At 50.4% G+C, this 19,076-nt stretch overlaps 1 protein-coding gene across 4 annotated transcripts in view; it reads right to left on the reverse strand.

The window, feature by feature from the left end:
- The window catches only part of LOC138525617 (cystathionine beta-synthase-like protein), a 398,784-nt gene that overhangs the window by 318,246 nt on the left and 61,462 nt on the right, over positions 1-19,076 (reverse strand). For all 4 annotated transcript variants that reach the window (XM_069635667.1, XM_069635666.1, XM_069635665.1 and 1 more), the window contains exon 2: positions 3,500-3,720. In XM_069635667.1, coding sequence (XP_069491768.1) covers positions 3,500-3,714 — 215 coding nt within the window. In that variant the 5' untranslated portion in view covers positions 3,715-3,720. The remainder of the gene's footprint in view (positions 1-3,499; positions 3,721-19,076) is intronic.

Below are 19,076 nucleotides of genomic sequence, written 5' to 3' on the forward strand. Positions count from 1 at the left end.
GCTTTTCAACCAATACCTGGCAACTCTCGCCCACTGCATTGCCATTTTCTGCTCATATTTCCAGTGCTACGCTGACGACACTCAACTCATTTTCAGGCTGCCCTCTGCCACCTCCTCTCCCTCTCTCATCTCTGATTGCCTAACTGCCATTCAAGATTGGTGTTCCACGAATGATCTTTGTCTGAATGCCAGCAAGACGGAGATCCTCCTCATCGGCACACCTTCACCATCCTTTCCCCTCACTCTCTGGCCGGCCTCCCTTGGCCCTCCTCCTACCCCCACCTGTGAGGCTAAGAACCTCGGGTCATCTTTGACTCCACCCTTTCTCGGAGGTCTCTAAAAAGTCAAATTTCCGACTGCACCTCCTCAGAGGTACTCTGCCTTTCCTCTCCTTCCCGCAGAAGCTCATGGTATCTCAAGCTCTGGTTCTCTCTAGCTTGGACTATTATAACAGCCTCTTTCTAAATCTACCTGCCTCTACTCTCCGCCCTCTGCAACTAATCCAGAACAGGACTGCAAGACTTGTCCTTGGCCCCAAGCCCTGGGATCGTATCTCTCCAGCTCTGAAATCTCTCCACTGGCTCCCAGTGGATGCAAGGATTAAATTCAAAACCCTCTGCATTGTCCACAAGGATTTCTGGGGCCTGGGTCCAAAATACCTTTAGCTATCCCTCCGCAAATACCTCCCCTCTCGAGCTCTTGGCTCCTCTACCTCCAACTCACTCAGGGTCAGTCGTTTTTCTAAGAAACGAGCTGGGGGTAGATCTCTGTCTTCGGCTGCGGCCTCCCTCTGGAACAGCCTCCCTGCCACTCTAAAACTTGGGGAGAACCCTCTCCGGTCCCGGAAGCACCTCAAGTCCTTCCTCTGTTCTTCTGCCTTCGCTCCCCCTCTCCCCTGCTGATCTGTTCTCTCTTGGCACCGTGCACCTGGCCACCCTCTGTCTTTTGGGCCCAGGTACCTGCTCACCCTGCCACCCTCCCGCACTGCCTCCGGGCCACCCCTTGCACTGGGGTCTGTATCTGTACCCATACAGCCCCCCCCTTTTCTTCCTGCACTTATCGGACCTACCCTGTCTGCTGCCTTAAACCTAGCACTTGCAAATTGCTGGCTGCATTACCACTGTTTGTTGCCTTTATTATTTATTTATTGTTATTTATCTGTTTCTCCTCTGCTTCGCACTTTCCACTTCTCTCCCCTTCCATGCACTTTTCCCCTCCTCCTCTCCCATGCACTTGCGCGTTCTCAATGTCACTGGGCCTAGTAAGATCGCTGTTTTGTTCTCCCCTGTTCCCCTCCCTTGCCTTGTCGCGCTCTGAAACACTTATGTACGAGCGCGATAGAAATAAAATATCAATCAAAACAACAGCTTGCTGGGGTGGCAAAGAAACCTGTGAATAGTGCCCCATAATGAACAAGCAGTTCTTTAGATTGTCACATATTCTTAGTCCAGTCCAAATAATAGCCTTTTTAATGTATAAAGGGTGTTTCTGACAGAGAAAAAATGTTGGGGGGAAAGATGTTAAAGAAAAAGGCTGGTTTATTTGAAACAGGCACTACCTCACACAGACCAGACGTGTGTGCTCTTACGGCTGCCAGCGCACAGTTCATGACTGCATACCGCCTCCAGCTCCACTAACCCATGTAACAGTGGCAAAGAAAATGACATTCCATGAAAGCTGATGCAGGTCAGATTCATGCCTCAGCCCGGAGATTCTGCTAGAACTTTGCTCAACTCATTGGGAGACGAAGGGTTCTTCTCTGGAGAGAGGAGACTGAGTACAATTTGTTTTACCCTTCCAAAAAAGGGCTTATTCCCTGGGATCATGAAAAAGGTTTTCCTTTTGTGGAGGAGAGCTGCAAGCCCAACTTTGCAAGCTAAAGAACAAATGGCAATACGGTCAAGCAGACTGGTTTCCAGTTGAGCAAGGCAGCAGGCAGGGATGCCTAACCTATTGAGCAATGAGATACGTCGCTCAATAAAACTCGCCACAACAACTGATGAATTCCAACTTGTTATTAGAAATATATTTATATGTGAGGCAATTGGGGCTCCGACACTAGGGGTGTTCCGTGCACAGGCGACTTGGAGAGCCCTGTGGTCCCTTGACAGTATTATCCATGACTCTGTCACAGCAGACCATTGCTCATTATATACTAAGACCCTGCTGTGGCAGTAACATCAGGGTATGAATCCTGAAAAGGCTCGTCTTTCATCAGGCTCTATAGGTGGATGGTATATTCCTTTATAATGCAGAATCCTCCAGCGTTACTATCCAGTGCTGCAACCTCCAGAAGCACCACCCTCTCTTCTTGGCAGGATGTCGCTCACGAGCCTTCTCTACACAGGACATTCAGACAGTCCGTAGCTAGATTTAAGTGTCCTTATTGTTGCCGTTGGTCAACAGATGGCCCTGGTGGCATGTTCTGCATTTTATCCCAGATAAGGAGCCAGGTCCGCACAGCAATCTTCAGCACGGTTGTTGTGAAAGGTGAAGGAGGTGTGCATATGACCATTCAGTGGGGGGGAGGGCGGGGGGGGGGGTAAAGGGGTGGGGGCAAGCTCTGGCAATTGGGATGTAAGAGTCACTAAGGAGAAGATCAATGGGACACTTTCTTGAGAAGACATTGGCTTCCCAAACGCAATAGTTTGCAGAAGAACACCGACTTCTTCACCAGAAGAAAGCAGTTTCTCGACCCAGTCTGGGAGTGTTCCAGTCGACGATCTGCGGGTCGTTGCTGAATCTGGAGAGGTTGCAATGTGTCGATGGTGGAGAATTAGATCGCTCGGCTAGCTTACGCAGACCTAAGACCTATTCCGGATGGTAAAAAGGGAATGAATGTTAGGGTTTTTTCTGGGGTGACTGGATTTAGCCTCCGCTGATGAAGCGCCACAGGACTTCGCCATTGTAACACACCTGATCACTGACTCAATACCGCACAGTCTTCTAGAAAGGCCCCAATTGAACTCCCGTCTCTCAGATCTCAATACACTCACTCCACATTATGAGCCCAGTCTCTAAACAGTGCAAAAGGTCCCTGGGAAAGCTCGCCCTGCTACAAGAACGTCCATTTTCTTGCTGCCCATGCGTATGCTTATGCCCGCATACCAACTGTTAACATACTTTGGCATCCGTCTTACGGTGGGCTGCATGGCGGAAAACCATCCTCAAAGCTGTATAAGGAGCTGCCTCCCGGACAAAGTAAATCTAATGAAAGCCTGTATCTTTTGCCTATAAGCCACTGCTTCTCTCTCTCCGTCCTTCGAAGTAAACCCTTAGTATTCTACGGTACATCTTTACTATACAGTGTTCTGTTGCTTCACGACTTGGTTTGCGGTATATTTAACCAAACACATAGACGCAAGCTTTCACAGCTGTACCAGGAGCTCTCTGCACTACGGTGTACATATCAATGGGGTCTGGCTGTACTTGCAGCTTTATGCAGTATGAGGAGCACCCTCGACCACAATGTAAAGTAACAGTACTGCGGAACACTTACAGTTTGGCGTGGTAATGAGGAGAATCAGAGTTGGGCTTCCCGGCCTCCCACGTACATTTGCTGGGGAGATCAGGGCGGATCCACTTCCTCTCCTTCTCACCAACGCTGCCACCATTGCTGGTCTCTTCCTCAGCGATGCCATTGAAGAGGAGCTTCTCGGAGATGTGAGGGCAGGAGTTGGGCTCCATCTCGGTTTTCACGGAGCCGGTAGGCATTCTGATCTACGGAGGGGTGAAAACGAGAACATGGAGGAGTCAAGCGAAGCACCACTGTGAGCATTCAGAAACACTAACCACGGGTACAACCCATATGAGATCAATGGTCAGTGCCACCTCACACAACCGATCCATGCAACGTAGCAACATCCCTATGCACGCTTCCCCTCCAAGCGCATTCTGGTTTCCAGGATTTGCCCCTCCACACATCTGTGGAACATAGGACAACATTTTATATTTAATCAATAACGTAGACAAGCCCTCAAACCGTCCTACATTTCACACATTTACCATCATGCACGCTAGTCTCCAAGCTATCCGCCCGCCACCGCCAGCTTAAAGGAGACACACTGTCCTATGCACAACTCTCTTCATGACATGCACGCTAGTCTCCAAGCTATCCGCCCGCCACCGCCAGCTTAAAGGAGACACACTGTCCTATGCACAACTCTCTTCATGACATGCACGCTAGTCTCCAAGCTATCCGCCCGCCACCGCCAGCTTAAAGGAGACACACTGTCCTATGCACAACTCTCTTCATGACATGCACGCTAGTCTCCAAGCTATCCGCCACCACCAGCTTAAAGGAGACATACTGTCCTATGCACAACTCTCTTCATGACATGCACGCTAGTCTCCAAGCTATCCGCCCGCCACCGCCAGCTTAAAGGAGACACACTGTCCTATGCACAACTCTCTTCATGACATGCACGCTAGTCTCCAAGCTATCCGCCCGCCACCGCCAGCTTAAAGGAGACACACTGTCCTATGCACAACTCTCTTCATGAGATGCACGCTAGTCTCCAAGCTATCCGCCCGCCAGCTTAAAGGAGACACACTGTCCTATGCACAACTCTCTTCATGACATGCACGCTAGTCTCCAAGCTATCCGCCCGCCACCGCCAGCTTAAAGGAGACACACTGTCCTATGCACAACTCTCTTCATGACATGCACGCTAGTCTCCAAGCTATCCGCCCGCCACCGCCAGCTTAAAGGAGACACACTGTCCTATGCACAACTCTCTTCATGTCATGCACGCTAGTCTCCAAGCTATCCGCCCGCCACCGCCAGCTTAAAGGAGACACTGTCCTATGCACAACTCTCTTCATGACATGCACGCTAGTCTCCAAGCTATCCGCCCGCCACCGCCAGCTTAAAGGAGACACACTGTCCTATGCACAACTCTCTTCATGACAAGCACGCTAGTCTCCAAGCTATCCGCCCGCCACCGCCAGCTTAAAGGAGACACACTGTCCTATGCACAACTCTCTTCATGACATGCACGCTAGTCTCCAAGCTATCCGCCCGCCACCGCCAGCTTAAAGGAGACACTGTCCTATGCACAACTCTCTTCATGACATGCACGCTAGTCTCCAAACTATCCGCCCGCCACCGCCAGCTTAAAGGAGACACACTGTCCTATGCACAACTCTCTTCATGACATGCACGCTAGTCTCCAAGCTATCCGCCCGCCACCGCCAGTTTAAAGGAGACACACTGTCCTATGCACAACTCTCTTCATGACATGCACGCTAGTCTCCAAGCTATCCGCCCGCCACCTTAAAGGAGACACACTGTCCTATGCACAACTCTCTTCATGACATGCACGCTAGTCTCCAAGCTATCCGCCCGCCACCGCCAGCTTAAAGGAGACACACTGTCCTATGCACAACTCTCTTCATGACATGCACGCTAGTCTCCAAGCTATCCGCCCGCCACCGCCAGTTTAAAGGAGACACACTGTCCTATGCACAACTCTCTTCATGACATGCACGCTAGTCTCCAAGCTATCCGCCCGCCACCACCAGCTTAAAGGAGACACACTTTCCTATGCACAACTCTCTTCATGACAAAAGACTTCCTACACTCCATCACAGCAGGGTGCTAGAGAGGAGCCTTCCAATGCATACCTACCGTCAGCGTATGGGCAGAGGTCCCTACACTGTCAAACCCCTTTAAATGCCAGCACCATTCAAGTGCCCAACTGGAAAGTAGGTGGTTTGGTGGTCCAGAGTGCATGCCTTTGAAGGCATGCTGTCACCATAATACAGAAAAACAGTGCACACCAATGAATGAACATACACTAGTAGCCAAATCTTCCTGCACTCGACACGGCTACCATTATCCAGACAATTCCTCCTGGCCAGATGAAAACACAGCAAGCAGGAGAGCCAGCACGCGGTACTGGGGCTGCTGCTATATGTGGGTGCTCGTCTTTCAAGTTTACTATTCTCCCATTCATTCTTGCATGGTGAAAAGCGATTTTTTGTAGGTGGCTGCTGTGTATTCTGGCGAAGGTCTTGGAGGAATGTTATGGAAGGTGGTTATTGCTGAACACTCTAGGTCACGCGGATGAGGTGCCACCTGCGTTTCGATTCCATTCTAGGGCCCGGATGGGTAGGTTCTGGGGTCTCCACTGCATTGCATGTAAAACCCCACATAAGCAGGACGCAGTAAAAGTACCAACGGACACACTTATACTTACATTCCAGTGACCTACGTTCCAGGGTCCCTTATATGGGACCCCTACAAGCTTTGTTTTGTAAGCCCCTCCAGCCTCCTTTTGTGGTCAGAGGGAGACGTTCACGGCGGCCAGTGCAAGCTTTTATGATGTGCTGACCTATGCTAGCCCATATGGGTCCTAGCGCAGGGGTGCTTCCTAAGCCCCTCCCAGCCCCATGTTTGACCTTGAGTGATTAGAAAATCCTACATTGATTTTAGAGAGTGGTTTCGTTTTGCCTTCACCTGGCATTAGTAGCCAATGTACCTTTTAGATAGCCATTGATAAAAGTCTGTGCTCAACCATTTTGTTTTCGGAGCATTCCCTTGTTTGGGGAAATCATGAAGCATGCCTAAAACGGCCATTTTGCAAATATGGGCTCCCTCTGAGCCCAACTCTGCACCTTCCATAGGGGATTTGGACTGGTTTAATCCCACAGTCCCTAATTAACCCTGGACAGGCCATTCCACCTACTGTGTGGGTGGGCCTGGGCGTTTGGCAGTTGTTAGGGAAAGCCTGATTGGCTGGGGTTATACTGGGCATGTGTTTGCTTATGGCAATGGCCCTCATTACGACCCTGGCGGAAATCGCGGTGCAAAATGCACCATGGAGCACGGCGGAAAGCTGCCGATAGCGCCATGGGGGTTGGCGGATTTTCCGCCCCATTCCGACCTTGGCGGGGCGGTAAATCCCCATCCCCCATTTTACCCTTCCCCATTCCCATTCTTGCCCCATAGGGTATAATGGGAGTGGGGAAGGCGTTAATTACGCCACCTCAAAATACGGTGGCGTAATTAATGACAAGGTCCCGTAGCGCCATGGATTTCTCCGCCCGGAAAAACCAGGCGGAAAAAGCTCCATGGCGCTACGGAAACTCGTAGTAGGGCGGACGGGTCCGCCGCGAATAACGCTGGCGTAAACCCACTCCGCCAGGGTCGTAATGAGGCCCAACGTCTGTTTGGACTTCATTACTTGGTGACATACTGTTTCATGTTAGGCAGCAGATGGAGATGGGAAGTGGTAGAAACTAGACTCTTGCCATAGAATCTAGTGGCCTCAGCTGGAAGGGGATTGGATGGATAGGTTTCCAATGGCTCGGGTGCAGAAGGCGAAGGAGGACTGGGGCTGCTAAAGCTGGAACTGAAATAAAGAAGAGCTTTGGACACTCACATGTGCGTTACGCATGCTGGATCACAGGCACCAGAGTAATAGCTGGCTGCCAACACCTTTGTGCGAGTGCCCTTGTGTGGAATTGGAGGGTTGAACATGAGTGTTGGGGTATATTAAGGGGTGACTGATCCAGCCTCAAGCCTGCTTCTTTTGCAAGGTTGACTAACCTGCTGATGCTGCAATTTCATGACCAGGGCTGGCCATATTGGCTGCCTGTGTCCCTCCCCCTGTGCTCTATGGGTTTCATTTTTTTTTGGCTCCTGGGCAACCTTCCTGGGCTGTCCTCACTAACTCGCGCCCTTCCCCCCACAGTCCTCCTAACTTGCTGGGCTGGCAACCCCGTGCTGGGACTATTTCTGGGCAGTTTTACAGCGGTCTTCCTGAATTACCTGCTGCCTTGGATGCTCACTATGGGGTAGGAACCGGTTGTTGGCCAGAAGTGTGGTGGCAGGATACCTCTTCCCACTCTCTCCAGTTAGTCTGGGCCATACGAGGTCACCTTCACCAAGGTTTCCATCATAGGGCTATTTTCTGTGGGCTTGCAGCCCTTCTTTTTCCTTCAAGCCATCGGGCCTTCCTGGTCAGTTTCCTCCATCTTCTGGAGCCATCATCACTGTTTTAACTCCTGGTTGGTGGGTCCCACTCCAGATAATACAGATTGTTATCCTTTTGGATTGCTTGGACGGTTATTTTTCCTGAGTTCAAGTCCCTGGGTGACCGCCTTCTGCAACTCGACCGGCAAAATGAGACTTTCAAGCCACTGGGATGTTTGAACATTGCACAGCCTTGTTTTCAGGAACAGCCATAGTGAGTACCTACCTCTATGCCCTGGGTTGGTGGGCTATTCAGTGGTTCCCCTCATCCATTGTGTGTGTTGTGCGTCTCGTCTTCCTTGGGCTGCTTGCCCTCAAAGCCATCACTGGAGCTCTTCGAGAGCGCCACCTCTGCTGACCCCAGCAGTAAGTTTCTGCCTTCTCTGCCCCCATCTGGTAGAACTCTACAGAATGGGTCTCATTATAACCTATTGGGACCTTTTCCCACCTTTGAAAACTCAACACAAATGACTTTTACCGAAGGTACTGACCTGAACAATGGCTTTTTCCTGGGTCCCCCTAGGATCCCTGAAGTACCCTCAACAAACGGGAGTTTTAGCATGGACACCTGATTTCGGCTGCATTTTTAAAGTCTTGGAATTTGATTGCTGTCTGTTGAAAATTCTCCACGCTCCACTGTAGAACGGTTGGATGTTACTGAATCTATGTTCTAGAAGAGTCATTAGAGCTGATGGGTCTGGTACCAGGAGCTGAATCTCGTCCTAACGTACAGGACTGGCCACCTGGGCCCGTGTTTCTCCATCTAGGCATGCAAGCGTGAATTTGAAACACTTATGTTACCGTGTGCTGGAGGGCTAGGAATTAAGGTGACTACTTAGCGTGGTATTTTGTGTCCCGATAATGAGTTAGCCATTTTATTGCCTACGGTTTGTATTAAAAGGTGGCTTGGTCCACAGATCACAGGAGTCTCCATGTAGAAAGAAGAATGTCTTCATTCAATTGCAAGGACACGGGTTACAAGTCACAGGTACATTGGGAACATCCACCAGCCATCCTCTCTCTCAGCCAGCCTCTCATCAGCTGTCATCCAAAGAGCCATCAAACCACGTTCTACTTCCCGGCACTCATGACATCACATACCTACGGAGCAGAGTAGGGGGGGGGGGGGGAAGGCTAGACACAACCGTGCCCGCCGCCAGCCTGTGTGTGCAGCGCCACCGCCAGCCTACGTGTACGGCGCCCTCCGCCGGCCTGCATGTACAGTGCCTGCCGCCAGGCAGTGGGCTTACACTTCAATATTAGTAGTGGGCTGGATCTAATTTGAGCATTTACTCTTTTCATACATGCACTATGTTGATACCAACCCTCCAACAGCACGGTAGTGCATGGTGCTGGTCGGCCAACCAAGGCAAATGGAGTATGTTGGCTCTTACTGTTTTACAAATTAAGCAAAACATTTAAAAACGGATAACATCTGACAGGTTTCCCCCTATGAGGGAGACTATCAGAGCCTGCAGACGCAATCACATTATTAGCACAAATCCCAAAAAATCAAGTAACCTTGGCCATGACACGCTCTGCACACGACACTGCACTGCGCCCCTAGAGATTCATGCCGCACGCAACCACAACTTTCTAACAAGAGGTCACCTAAAAACTGCCTCAACGTTGTCCAACATAGGCCAATCAGGTACATCTACACAGAGCAAATCACAGTCAACACAGGAAAGGAACCACAGCTCCCAAAACAAAACCCCACCAAGTGTACCCCATCCCGAGGAAACCCACCCTCTGCCCACCACAGAGTCCCACCTTCCAAGTAGCCCACTTTCCCAAACATATTGGCACCTCTTGAGTACAGCTTCTCACTAAGACTCAGCAGAGGAAATCCAGCCTCTCCCCAGCAGTCACAGCTTCCAGGTAAATGATCCTTGCAGCAGATAATCTTCCTGGAGCTGAGCCACGCCTTCCACCGATTCCCTCTCCCAGGAACCCTGCGCTGCAAAGGCTTACTCTCGCATCACAGCACTCAGCTTTCCTTACACACTCTTGGCCTGCATAAAAGTACCGGAAGACTCCACGTCACAGAGCGCCAGATTATAGTCCTGGCCTTTGCTTATACTTGCTTGCATTGTAGTGCACTGAAGTGACCCAGCACTACAGCTCCCAGAACGCAAGTGAGGGGGAAATGAAAGCCCAGGAGCAGATACGTTTCTAGGGGCGGGCAGACCAGGCGACGGCCCGGGGCACAGGGGGCAGCCAGTTAATCTCCCTCCTGGGCACAGAGAGGCAGGGAGCAAAGCCTGCCCCGCCCATCTACCTCGACAGCCACCTCCCAGGATGCAGCCAAAGGCTCTGCTAAGAGGATTTTTAGAAAGGCTCCCACCTCCCAAATTAGCATCGCTCTGTGAAACCCATCATGCTTAAACCGTTTGATAACTTGCGCATGGCGCTGACATGAATTAATGGAGGGTTGGGAGTTTATGGCAGAAGAAATGGCTTCTTATGTTTATTGAATTTATATAGCGCTTTAAGCCAAAGCGCTTTACAATACAATAACCCGTACAAAAGTGAGAGAAGCATATTTACGAACATGAACAGGTCATTAGAACAATAAGTAGAACAATTTACAAGGGGGGGTGGGGATAGGGTACAGGAGGGGGTAGGTGAAGGGAGCTATGGTGTAGGATTTGAGGTGGGGGAGGGGAAGGAAAGGGGGAGTGATCTGGTGTCCTTATTGCCTTTAAGTAGTATTTGTTACTAATTTAAGGTCGGGGGTAAGAGGGGGGAGAGGGTAGGAGAGGAGGGGTAGGCAAGGGAAGTCGGGGGAGTGTAGAAGATGGGCTTTCCGGGAGTGGCGGAAGGATGAGTAGGTGGGGGTGGAGGGGATGGAGAGCGGGAGGGAGGTCCAGTGTAGGGGGGCCAAGAGCTGGAAGGAGCAGAAGCGTGAGGAGGCACATGGAGCTGCGGGTACAGTGAGGAGGTAGAGGTTTGCTGAGCAGAGAGAGCGGGAGGGGGAGTAAAATGAGAGGGAGGAAAGGTAGGGGGGCGCCAGGTCATGGAGAGATTTGTAGACAAGACAGAGGAATTGAAATTTCAGCTGTGAGAGGAAGGGAAGCCAGCCAAGTTGAGAGAGAGCGGAAGAAACAGAGTCTTGAGGGCCGAGGAGGCATAGAGTACGGAGAGAGGAGTGGTAGATGGATTTTAGGGGAGTTAGGTGAGAGACAGGGAGTCCAAAGAGGAGAGAGGAGCAGTAGAAGAGGCGGGAGAAAATGAGGGAGGAGATTAGGAGTTTGCAAGCATGGAATGTGAGAGAGGTGCAGATCTTGCGGGTGTTATAGAGGTGGTACCGACAGGCTCGAGAGGTTAGAGAGATGTGGTTGGAGAAGGAGAGAGATGAACTCGAGGTGGAGGCCGAGATTGCGGGCATGGGAAGATATGGGGAGGTTGGATGGTGGAAAGTGGATGAAGGGAGGGGGAGAAGAGGAGAGGGTGTTAGGAGGGAAAAAACACCTCAATCTTGTCAGTGTTGAGGGAAAGAAAGTGGGATGACATCCAATCTTTTATGGCCGTGAGGCAGGAAGAAAGAGTGAGGTGGAGGTCAGATGTGACGGAAGAGAAGGAAAGAAAGAGTTGGGTGTCATCAGCATAGAAATGGTAGGAAATGCCGAAGGAAGAAATGACTGGGGAGGGAAGGGAGGTATAGAGAGAAAAGAAAGGGTCCCAGCAAGGAACCCTGAGGGACGCCCTAGTTCAGGAGGTGCCGCCACCCCAGGAGACAGTGAAGGTTCGATTGGAGAGGTAAGAGGTGAGCCAGGAGAGAACAGAGTCTTTGAAGCCGAAGGAGGACAGAGTGCTAAGAAGTAGGGGTGATCTAGGGTATCAAAAGCTGCAGAAAGATCAAGGAGGATGAGAATTGAACATTGCTTAGCGTAGCGAGCAGTGAGGAGAGAGTTGAGGACATAGGTGAGGGCTGTCACAGTGGAGTGTTTAGGGCAGAAACCAGATTGAGATGCGGGGAGGAGGGAGTGGGATGAGACGAAAGCAGAAAGCTGAGAGTAAGCAAGGCGTTCGAGGAGCTTAGAAATAAAGGGGAGAAGGAAGATTGGCCAGAAGTTGGAGGCAAGAAGAGTGTTAGCAGAAGGTTTCTTCAGGAGAGGGATTATGGTAGCATGTTTGAAAGCTGAAGGAAAGGTGGCGGATGAGACACAGATGTTGAAGAAGGTGCTTAGGTAGGGAATAAGGAGGGTACATTTTGGGGATGAGGGAGGTGGGGATGGAGTCAGAGGGGGCAGCAGTAGGGTGAGTTTTGGACAGGAGGTGGGAGACACATGCAGGGGTGATAGGAGAAAAGGTGGACAAGTTGGCAGCGCTGGAAGAGGGGGAGGGAGGAGAAGGAAGAGGAGAGGATGTTCTGGCGAAGAAAGAGGATTTTGGATGAGAAGAAGTTGGCGAAGTCAGTTGAGGCTGGCTTAATCAAAAGGGTCAGAGATCGCCTGCGGGCATAGGCCGCCCCGGGCATAGGCGCGGGGGGTGACCAAAGTAAATGGGAAATGAAGGCATGATATGACGAGGGGAGGAGTGGAGGAATTGGCATTCATTTGTGGCCTTTTAGCAGGTGGTGACTAGGCTCCTTCCTATTTGTGCGATGTTTTAAGGCAATCATATGAGTAATTCCATGTTATCTGAACAGCACTGGGATTTTCTTTTGAAAATCTCCAAGTTCACAATAAAAGACAAAGACCAAGAAGTTGCTCTTTGCCCGCTTGGTCTTTTCCATCCCTCTCAAGACTTGGTTTCTTTCCTTGTTTGCACTCAACAGTTCATGGTGAAACTCCTGACTCAAACGAAAGGGGCCTGATGTACTCTCCTGCCAGGACTTTGCCAATGTTGTAACACTCTCATATGTTCATATTCTTTTCCATTCAAGTTTTGGGCATTTGCCCACCTTTCATTCACAACTTTACGTGCTTGCCAGGTTCCCCCAGCTCCCCTGCTCAGGTTCTCTGAGGCTTTCCTATTGGGCTTAGGTGTATGCCTCGAAGTGCCCCGGTGCCCCAATCTCCCTGTGTGGACTGACCAATCTCTCCTGGCTGCTTCAGCGTTCTCTGCGATCTGCACGTTGCCCAGCGGTAAGCTTAGTCTTCTGGCCAACGTCGCGTTGGCTCCCCGGTCCTCGCACTGCAGCAGCTCTCCCAGTAGAGCGTCTCTTGCTCTTTACCTCCGATCTTGGAGCCTCCTCTTCCGACACTGCCACGATCTTGCCCGCTCTCCAGGCTGCTTGGCGTCCCTCCTGTTTGCCAACCGGCCTTGGGTATGGTGCATCTCTATCTTCCTGGCTTGTCGGGTGTTTTAAAGTTCCCGGCATTGGTCAGCTGTTCTGAACAACTAGCCTGCAATGTGTGGTTCTCAGCAGGCATGATCTTCGTTACTCTGGCCCTCTTCCTTGTGCCAATAGGCCCATAGGAACACGTTTATGGTTTTTAATATTACAATATGCCATACATAGCTGGGAAGGTAATGACTGTTGACATGTATCCCTCGCAAGGGGGGGACGGGGCGAGGGTTGACAGGTCTTCTTCTAGGGAGCCATCTTCATCCCTCCAAGGTTGGTTTCCCCCATGTGGTCCTCCCATAGATAGCCACCCCCAGGGTTGGAGTCAGGTAACCTCTGCCCTTCTCTAGCCACATGGGGGGGGGAAGATCCTTACCCCGGGCTCTAGTGACACCTTTGCCAGATTCGTCACACATGTAGGTAGAGAAAATGATTTCTTTCTTGCTACTGAGTAGGTATTTAGATCACAGGGCCACAGACATTCACGATTTGCCTCGCATTACAATTGCCTGTCCAAGTTACCATCATTTGATGGGTTGTGCTAGACATGTTGATATAAAACCTATTAAAAAGGTATTATCTTACAGTAAGGATCTCGCGCCTTTGCCAGGTATTCCCCATCCTACAACAGCAGCTAGCACAATCTACTAGACATTTCAGGATTTTGGCCACGTACTTGCATCGCAGAATTAGAATATGATGTGTACTGAGCTTCATGAAGGACCACTACTAAGCTCTGTATTAATCAATGCTATGGTTACCCACTGGTGGTACTCGATTCATGATCCTCAGAGTGAAGAAGGGGCTAGTTGGTGCCACCAGGGGTTCAAACCCGCCACATGGCATCGTCCCATTCTGAAAAACCAGCACGTTGTACTTGAGCGATTCATCAGAAGTTAACATCACATGCCCAGGAACTCTGCTCATTAGGCAGCTATTGCCATCAGATGCCCAAGTACTCATTCCATTGCATAGAAAGTGCCTTCCTATACTCGGGTACTCTCCCGATTAGATGGTCCTGCACTCACTCCATGTTTCAGATATGCAGATCATATGGAAACATGGCTGCTTCGCCTCGTGGCCAACCCACTTCTCTGGTCTTTTCCCACAGAGCTCTGTAGCAGTTGCAAGGCACTGTCTGTAAACTAACCGAGCCCGGCTGAAGATGTGTTTGGTCCCATTTTAACATGGTGTTCCCCCCCCTCCCCCCCCCGGCCTGCTTTGAGCGAAAAAAACAGTCTGAGGCACATGGGGTGCAAGGCACGTGGGGAGTATCTATTAGAATGGCGACAAAGATAGGGTTAATAGCCCAGTATTATCACAAGACGGCCAGCCAGCAGGGAGCCTGAAACACTACAATGCACTTTATCAGAAAGGGGCTGATCTGGAGGGACCAGTATTAAAGAGTAATAATACTTCTGTATACCCCGAGGGAAGTGACGGCCGGAAGGACTGCAGCAAACGCAGCTTGTCAGGCGAGCGGTGCAAAGTGCACATTTAAAGCCCCCCGAACTCAATATATAAAAAGGAATGTATTGCCGTGTTATAAGACTGCTGGCTGAATGGGGGCAGTTGCTGGGCGCCCCCGAGGCCGTCCCTTAACCTCCTATTATTTAATACTGCTGGGAACTGCGTTCTTTTTCACGAATGTCTCACTCTTTCCCTTTCTTTCACACTCTCTTTAATTCTTCTGCCGGAGCAGGATGAACCGCCTCTCAGCGCTGTGTACAGCAACTAAAGAGAGCCATTGGCTCTTGCCACACTTTCAATTCAGAGCGAGTTGTTGGAAAAAGAAAATGCAGCAGTAACATCTGGGAGAGCGCCCTTCATTTACATGCAGCAGCAACATCTGGGAGAGCACCCTTCATTTACACGCAGCAGCAGCAACATCTGGGAGAGCGCCCTTCATTTACAAGCAGCAGCAACATCTGGGCGAGTGCCCTTCATTTACAGGCAGCAGCAGCAACATCTGGGAGAGCGCCCTTCATTTACAGGCAGCAGCAGCAACATCTGGGAGAGCGCCCTTCATTTACACGCAGCAGCATCATCTGGGAGAGCGCCCTTCATTTACACGCAAGCGCAACATCTGGGAGAGCGCCCTTCATTTACACGCAGCAGCAGCAACATCTGGGAGAGCGCCCTTCATTTACACGCAGCAGCAGCAGCAGCATCATCTGGGAGAGCGCCCTTCATTTACACGCAGCAGCAATCTCTGGGAGAGCGCCCTTCATTTACACGCAAGCGCATCATCTGGGAGAGCGCCCTTCATTTACACGCAAGCGCAACATCTGGGAGAGCGCCCTTCATTTACACGCAGCAGCAGCAACATCTGGGAGAGCGCCCTTCATTTACACGCAGCAGCAGCAGCATCTGGGAGAGCGCCCTTCATTTACACGCAGCAGCAACATCTGGGAGAGCGCCCTTCATTTACACGCAGCAGCAGCAACATCTGGGAGAGCGCCCTTCATTTACACGCAGCAGCAGCAGCATCTGGGAGAGCGCCCTTCATTTACACGCAGCAGCAACATCTGGGAGAGCGCCCTTCATTTACACGCAGCAGCAGCAACATCTGGGAGAGCGCCCTTCATTTACACGCAGCAGCAGCATCTGGGAGAGCGCCCTTCATTTACACGCAGCAGCAACATCTGGGAGAGCGCCCTTCATTTACACGCAGCAGCAGCAACATCTGGGAGAGCGCCCTTCATTTACACGCAGCAGCAGCAGCATCTGGGAGAGCGCCCTTCATTTACACGCAGCAGCAATCTCTGGTAGAGCGCCCTTCATTTACACCCAGCAGCAGCATCTGGGAGAGAGCCCTTCCTTTAAACAAGGAGCACGAACACAAGGTTGAACATGAACTCCTGTTTAATACGTTGTTGCATACATTAAAGTACAAGTCGAGAAAACGTTGACTTTGCAATGATCCAATAATTTGAGAGGGAGTGCAGGGTGGCTTTGCAGTAGAGGAGCAAGAGGGGGGCATACTAGTCTTGCCATGGCCGAAATATGATCTAAAAACTGCCCCGCCCAGCACCGAACATGGTGTCCCTGGCGACTTCATACCTGCAGACCTTCCCCTGTTCACAAGTTCCAGGAATTGTCCCGTCACCAGCCTGGACTAGTAAACAGCACTGTTTGGCCAGCATTTCGGTCAGTCCAAAGCTGTGCCAGGGGTAGCGCCCGCTCATCCCTTTCGCAATCACCAGGGGCACCTGCTGTGTCTTGGGTGCAGGGGAAGCTGTCCTTCCTCCAGATCTGGAAGCCACCAATGCGAAGGTGGCCACCACCAAACGCATCAGAGTTGGATTCCTCTGCAGAGGCCCACCCCTGCACTGGGCACCACTATGGGAAAGGCCCCCACGAGTCGGCACTCCACTGCAGAATCCATACATGACTGGGCGATGCTCACAGGGAAGTGGCTGGCAACTCATCTTCCGCCGTCACGACTCATCGCGGAAGGGCAGTGACTGTTATCACGTCACGTCACGTCACGTGTGTATCAGTCTATTTGCTGCATGAAGGAAGTCACAAGAACTGAACCAGAAGTGCTCGTATAACTGCAACCACAGAACCAGCCTAGAAACTACCAGGACGAGTGCCGCCACACATTAGCAAACCACAGACCACATCCTTGGGTGTAAAAGATGTGCACGTCATTCTCACATAACCAACCACAAAGACTGTAAAGCCAGATCATTTTACAGCTGTGTACAGATGTGACCACAGACTGCCCTGCCAGCGGTGAAGAGTATGTGGTGTGTAAAGCCAGATTATTGTACAGCCATGTACAGATGTGAACTCGAAGACAGGAGATGCCATGTGCAGAAGGCCCAGCAGGCAGTGCATCCACAGTGGTAAGAAAAAAGAAAATGCACTGCATGCCTTCATGGCAATAGACTAAAAGAAAGCTACTGAGCAATTTAGGAATTATTGTGTCATTTGTTCCAAAAAGGATCTACATCACAGCTTTCCCGATGAAAGGAAACAAAAAAAAAAATAGAAATCGGTCGAGAGACGGATCCTGGTTTATGTAAGGCTCACAAATTTAGGCAACTGGTCTGCAATTTGGCAATTGTGGCTTCAAAAGTTAATCAACAAAAAGGAAGTGTGATGAATTGCAGGTCCCTTCGCCCCAAGGGGGAAGACTCCCCCTGTGAGGCTAGGGAGGTGGGCCTGCTCCGCAAAAACACCCTCTCTTTGTTGAGGCAAGTGGAACCTCACCAGGAGACACTCCCCCCTTTGGGGATAAGGACTCCCATTACTGTGAGGTACTCCCTAAACCACCTATTATAGCCGCATACATAGCACTCCCTATTATAACAAATAATGTGACATCTTTTCATTTGGCTGAAGGGAATGCAAAGAGAAAGCCATGTGGAAAGGAAAAGGAAGATGTTTGCATTTAACTGGGAAGTGTCAGATGAGAGGAGGAGAGTCTCATGCGCAGGGAAGCCCCCCCCCCCCCGACATCACGCCTTGAGGCGGAGGAGCGAAGGAGAGTCGCAGTGCCCACAACTTTCAACGAGGCACAGAACGCCAATATGAAATGCGAGAAGTCCTGTGTATGCACATACGAGGAAAGCATTGTAAGGAGGAAAGAAGGAACGAGGTATCCAGTGGTAACATGACCACACGTGGGGGGCAGGACACGTGAACAACGATGCGGAGATCACCATTGCGAGAAGTGTCGACTGCTTCAGATCATCCGTGGCAGTGTACGGCAGGGACCTGACGAGGAACCGAGAATGAGTGAGAAGGCAGTAACCAAGAAGAGCAAGAAAGCATAGCAGAGAGAGAGCCGAGCCCCGCCACCTTCCGCTGCATAAAGAGTAGGCACCAGGGAAACGGGAGAAGCAGGAGGCCGCCGGGGCTCCATTATCAATCTAAGAGTTCCAAGGATGAAGAAGTAAAGAGAAGACTGTGTTATTGGTATTGTAAAATGCAGAGCAAGCAAGTAACAAATAACCCAGTTGGGGAAGAGGGTTATTATAAGAAGCGAGAAACGTGTCCTGAGGATGAGACTTTAAAAGGGAAACCAGTTAACAAGAGAAGTGAAACGAATATACAGAAGGGGGTTACCCAACCCAGGTAGGGAACAAGCAGAGACTGGAAACCAACTGAGCAGAGAGCTTAAGACAGAGAATTCATTACAAGACAGTCTAAAAAAGGGTAAAGATAAACCCAACGCAGGAAAGCCTGAAATTAAAGACTGGGTGGTCTACAAGGGATGACAAGAGTGTGAGGAACCACCACCAGAGAAAACAAATATAGGAACCCAGAAAGCACGAACTCCAAGAGTGTGTTTGAAAGACTGATTTCAGAGTCTATCCAAGGAGACTATGTTGAGAAATATCTGTACCACAGAGAAACGCTGTAAATAGACTATCCGAAAAGAAGGGAGGACCAGGCGACTATAAGACACTCTCCTGGACTATTTAAGTTTAGTTAGACATAGTGGCAGGGTCACGTAGAATTAGTTTGGATGCAGGATACATCTAATTTGGACTTCCCAACAACTGACGAGCACCGTTCGTTCCTATAGATAGATGGGATATTCCCTCTGGGGGAAAGTTAGGCCTTTTATTTATAATTTAATTAAAGCAGCAACATCTGAGAGAGTGCCCTTCATTTCCACAAAGAACATGAATTCATGTTTAATATATTGCTGTATACATTGTATACTTATTAATTTTAAGTACAAGTCAAGAAAACGTTGACCTTGCACTGCAATGATGTAATGATTTTGGAGAGGGAGTGCAGTGTGTCGTAGCAGTAGAGGAGCAAGGTGAAACACTTGTGTAC

Source organism: Ambystoma mexicanum, chromosome 7p, assembly GCF_040938575.1.
Source record: "Ambystoma mexicanum isolate Mex_15411 chromosome 7p, UKY_AmexF1_1, whole genome shotgun sequence".
Taxonomy (NCBI): Eukaryota; Metazoa; Chordata; class Amphibia; order Caudata; family Ambystomatidae; genus Ambystoma; species Ambystoma mexicanum.